The 5000-nt window shown below is 34.5% G+C and overlaps 1 protein-coding gene across 1 annotated transcript in view; it reads left to right on the top strand.

The window, feature by feature from the left end:
- Positions 1-5000, top strand: part of LOC109110479 (nephronectin) — a 121113-nt gene that overhangs the window by 10164 nt on the left and 105949 nt on the right. The window contains exons 8-11 of the mRNA XM_042713865.1: positions 1-11; positions 1149-1232; positions 1329-1427; positions 1498-1766. The exon at positions 1-11 is cut by the window's left edge and continues 421 nt beyond it. Coding sequence (XP_042569799.1) covers positions 1-11; positions 1149-1232; positions 1329-1427; positions 1498-1766 — 463 coding nt within the window. The remainder of the gene's footprint in view (positions 12-1148; positions 1233-1328; positions 1428-1497; positions 1767-5000) is intronic.

The following is a 5000-nucleotide window of genomic DNA, read 5'->3' as shown; positions in this document are numbered from 1 at the left end:
AGATGTACACAGTGAGATTTATTCATATTTTTAAAAGAAACCTCTCCTGATGCATTTAATCGGTCAAAAATATACAGTTAAAAATACAGTAAAAAAATACTTAAAAATACAGTAAAATACTTAAAAATACAGTAAAAATTTTGAAATATTTTTACAATTTCAAACATCTGTTTTCTGTGTGAATATCTGTTAAAGTGTAATGTATTTCTGTGATGTGCAGCTGTATTTTCAGCATCATTACTCCAGTCTTCAGTGTCACATGATCTTCAGAAATCATTCTAATATGATGATTTGCTGCTCAAGAAACATTTCTGATTATTTTCAATGTTGAAAACAGTTGTGCTGCACAATATTTTTGTGGAAACTGTGATATATTTTATTTTTCAGGATTCACAGATGGATAGAAAGTTCAAAAGAACAGCATTTATTTGAAATAGAAATCTTTTGTAACATTATAAATGTCTTTGCTTTCACTTTTGATCAATTTAGTGCATCATTGATTAATGAAAGTATTAATTTCTTTAAAAACAACAACACCTTGCTGACCCCATACTTTTAAACTGTAATGTTAAAATAAGAAATGCTAATTGTAAAAAAAAAATGTATAATACAATACAGTCTATTTAAAAACATTATCAAGGCATGTTTTCCACACTTTCATTCTTTATGAATCAATATAACACCACATTTTACAAATAAAACATGAAGAAATGCCATTTTTCATAAAAACTAATAACTGAATCAGAGTCATAGTTGTTGTAGTATCAAGATACTATTACTGTTTTTTACTGTCTAGAGTGCATTACTTTTATTTTACTTTTTTTTAATGTCTATATTTTTTTTGTCAAGTTTTTTATGTTGTATATCTTTTGTTTTTGTTTTTTTTTCTCGGTTAACATGTATTGTATTGCTAGTTGTGAAAATGTTTATTTATGGTTTTATTTTTAGTTACTGTAATAACCCTGATCAGAGTTTTGAATCAAATTGATTCATAGTTAATGCATTAAACTCTAAGATCATTTCATCTACTGAAATTTTAAAGAATCATGAAACTAGACTTCTAAATTGTACATATTTGATGTTATTTCCATGCAGTCAGTTTTTAAGAGTTTGTAGTTTAGTTCTGATTGGTGTGTGGTCTCCTTTAGTTCCACGTTACGAGAACAATCTGTTTGACTGGGACTTCGACGTTGAGCTGGGAAACACAACGGCGTTCGTGCGAGATGATCCAGGTACCGTTCACACTATATATACACACGAAACAGACAAGACGAGACGGCGAGGATCTTACTGACGTGTGTGTGTGTGTGTGTGTGTGTGTGTTTCAGCCGCTGCTGTTGTGAGCTGCTCATTCGATGAGGGTCTGTGTGTTTGGATGACGGACTCAGAAGGAGATCTGAAATGGGAAATCAAAGACGATCCTGCCGGTAAAACACAGATCATCTAGTTAACTTAAACAAACTACTATTACTGTTCTTACCTGTCAATCACTCTCAGGTGGGCGGTACCTGTCAGTACCCGAGGCTCTGAACAGACGGAGTGTCAAAGGGGCGAGGCTTACGGTGCCGCTGGCCCCTCCCACAAAGGCGTGGCAGGGCGGCGACCTCTGCCTGTCATTTAAACACCGTCTCCATGGACACCACATCGGCTCTCTGCAGGTGTTTGTCAGAAAGGGGCGGAGTCACAACCCATCCATCTGGACCAGGACTGGAGGACACGGCTGGAGACACGCCCACATCACTCTTTGGGGGCGGGGACTTGTTGATGTAAGCATGAATAAATCATCATGTGTTCATACATATTTCAAGAAGTTTTCATTCCCACCAGGATTTCACTATTCTTATTTATTTATTTATTTAAATTTTTGTGATCAAAAATAACAGATTTTGTGGCGCAAGTTTCCAGAATGCATTAAACTTGTTTATTTTTGTGCACTACCCAATCCTGATTTAGTATTCAGGCACAAAATAAACAAATGTAAAATAAAACACTGCATACTCTTCATATATGAATTAATCTGTATGTGTCTTTTTCACACTAAAGTGTTTTTTTTGCATTTTTTTTTTTTTTTCACGATTAATGATGCATTATGCAGGATCACAAAAAATGCAGCATTGCATGTGTTCTTCGATCTGAATTGTGAAAAACTGGAGGGAATGACTTCTCATTTGATGGTTTACTGTGCTATATTAGTGCTGTTTGTGATCATTGAGTATGTGCATGTTGATTATCGCTTATTGACTGAAGCTTAAATGTGACAGATTGTTCTTAACACAGACATACGCCAAGGAAAACATTCAGAAATAAATTTTGATTAACCAACCCTTAAAAGAGAGACACACACACACACACACACACACAGAGAGTGACACACACACACACACACACACACACACACACACACACACACACACACACACACACACACTGTGTGTAATGAAACTCTCCCGCAGGAGTGGACAGGTCAACATTCATATGCATGAGGACATCCACATCTTTATTTACTGTTTTATGACCAATAATTAGCAGATCTGTGCAGAATTGGACTGAATTGCCTTGCATATTTATTAAATATTAATGATTATTCTGCTTTTCGTATAAACACTAAGAGTGTTGCTACTATCAGCTACGTTTAACATATTTAACACAAACACAAATACTCTTATTTCATTGTGCTGATTCTCATGTGAAAATATGTCCAGGTCACATTTCAGAGGGAAAAAAATATGCATTTTCCTTTAAAGTTTTTTGCATTGTGACAATATTGTAATTATAGCAGGATTTCTGTTCATATTCTTATTTAATGCATCCGGACCTTTAAGCAATTTTTTTTTCAGTATTTCGATTAATGATCAATCTTGTTTAAAAATTACAATATAGTGTTTTTTTTTTTTAAATCAGCATAAATTAAAGGCAGTACCAAATGCTTCTGTTAAATTATAATATAATTATTTTTCACATTTAAGGGTGGAAATTGTGCTTAATTGTCATTCAAATAATGCAACAAAATAATACGCAACTTCTTTAATTTGAAGGAATGTTCAAAAGACTGTTTGAAGAAATTAGTATTGGAGGTGAAATGTGAGCTGGATTATGTACTGTCTTTATATTTTTATACATCATTAGTTCATTGAGTTATAATTAGTCAGTAAATCAGTATTATCAGTGGCCTTGTCATTTCAATTATTTATAAATAAAAATAATTATTAAAAACCAAACTGATATGACTTTTTTAATTATTCTCTAGACCCACATGACACTAAAAACAGAGTTCTCTATAGTTTCTCCACATTCTCTTCATGTTTTGGAGTGTCCCTGATCTGCTGGACAGGCTGCTTTTCTCATGTAGTCTTATAACTGGTCATTGGTATGAAACCTCTCGGCCATCCAGGAAGCATTGAACCGTTTTCACACGTGTGTTCTGCTCATGTTCAGTTCTTTCTATCACTGTGCTCATGTTTCTCTAACCTTTATGTTGTATATTCAGTTTTTTGTACCAAATTGTATCTGAATGTGTATTTAAAGCTCTAAATGCTTTATAAACTCAAATCACAACCTCTGTTGCTGATGATTTTGATTATTCTGATTGCAGCAGATTTATTCATCTACTGTTTGTGTTTGATTTAGTTCTACCTTTGCCAGGACTGGGAGTGCTGGGAATTAATTTAAGGCAACAACCACCTTGGTGGTACATGTGATTATTTACGTATTCACTGTGCATATGTTTCATCTAAACGTTAATGAGAATGATTCATTGATCTGTACACTCTGTGTGCGTGACCTGAAACAGATGTTCTGACATGTGAACTCCTCCCAAAGCACAACGAGTTTAAAGTGTGTGTGTGTGTGTGTGTGTTTGTGTGTGTGTGTGTGTGTGTGTGTGTGTGTGTGTGTGTGTGTGTGTGTGTGTGTGTGTGTGTGAGAGAGAGAGTGAGAAAGAGAGAGAGAGTGTGTGTGTTTGTGTGTGTGTGTGTGTGTGTGTGTGTGTGTGTGTGTGTGTGTGTGACTGAGAGAGAGAGAGGGAGTGTGGGTGTGTGTGTGAGAGAGAGAGAGAGAGAGAGAGAGTGTGTGTGTGTCTGTGAGAGAGAGAGAGAGAGAGAGAGAGAGAGTGTGTGTGTGTGTGTGTGTGTGTGGTGTGTGTGTGTGTGTGTGTGTGTGCCTGTGTCGGTGTGTGGGTTGCGTGTGTGTGTGTGTGTGTGAGAGAGAGAGAGAGTGTGTGTGTGTGTGTGTGTGTGTGTGTGTGTGTGTGTGTGTGTGTGTGTGTGTGTGTGTGTGAGTAACATGAAGCAGACCAGAGACCATGAGAACCTGTATAAACACAGAGTGTGTGTGTCTGACTCACAGGTTAATGTCAGTCTTTTGTGTCGCAGGTTAAAAGAGGTTTAGGTTTTTCACATGAATCCAGTTTGTGTCTGAGACGAGATACGAGACACTGATGAGTGCCACCCTAACCAACCAATGAGTGTTTCCCAGCACAGGCCATTTAAACCAACTAAGACCACGAAAAACATTTCCATTGTTTGAAATAAAAACAAAAACTTCAATTAAATATTTATAAAAATGATTTTATTTCAGCTGCCAAGGCATTTTTAATTCTCGTTTGGGATTACAATTAATTAAAAAATTAAATGATAAAAAATTAAATATAAAAATAGTATATAAATGATGGTAAAAAGGTTGTATTTGGTTCTATGAATAAAATTAAGTTATACTTTACAATAATGTTTATTAATAAGTCATCAGCAAACATGCTGTGAACTGTTCACTTGTTTTACATCTAATGTCTAACTGTTTGAAATTACATTAATTAATGATCTTTTAGGCATTATGAACTATGAAGTTTGTTAATATTATTGATGAAGACTATATACATATTAGGGTTACTGTATTAAAAAAAATAAACTTCATATATTTCAGAAACATTTCACATTTACATTTAGTTTAAATGAAAGAACTAAAATTGAAATGGAAATAAAAAAATATAAATTATTTAAAAAAAA

The sequence above is a fragment of the Cyprinus carpio genome, chromosome A23 (assembly GCF_018340385.1).
Source record: "Cyprinus carpio isolate SPL01 chromosome A23, ASM1834038v1, whole genome shotgun sequence".
NCBI lineage: Eukaryota > Metazoa > Chordata > Actinopteri > Cypriniformes > Cyprinidae > Cyprinus > Cyprinus carpio.
This window is presented reverse-complemented; position numbering and strand designations above follow the sequence as displayed.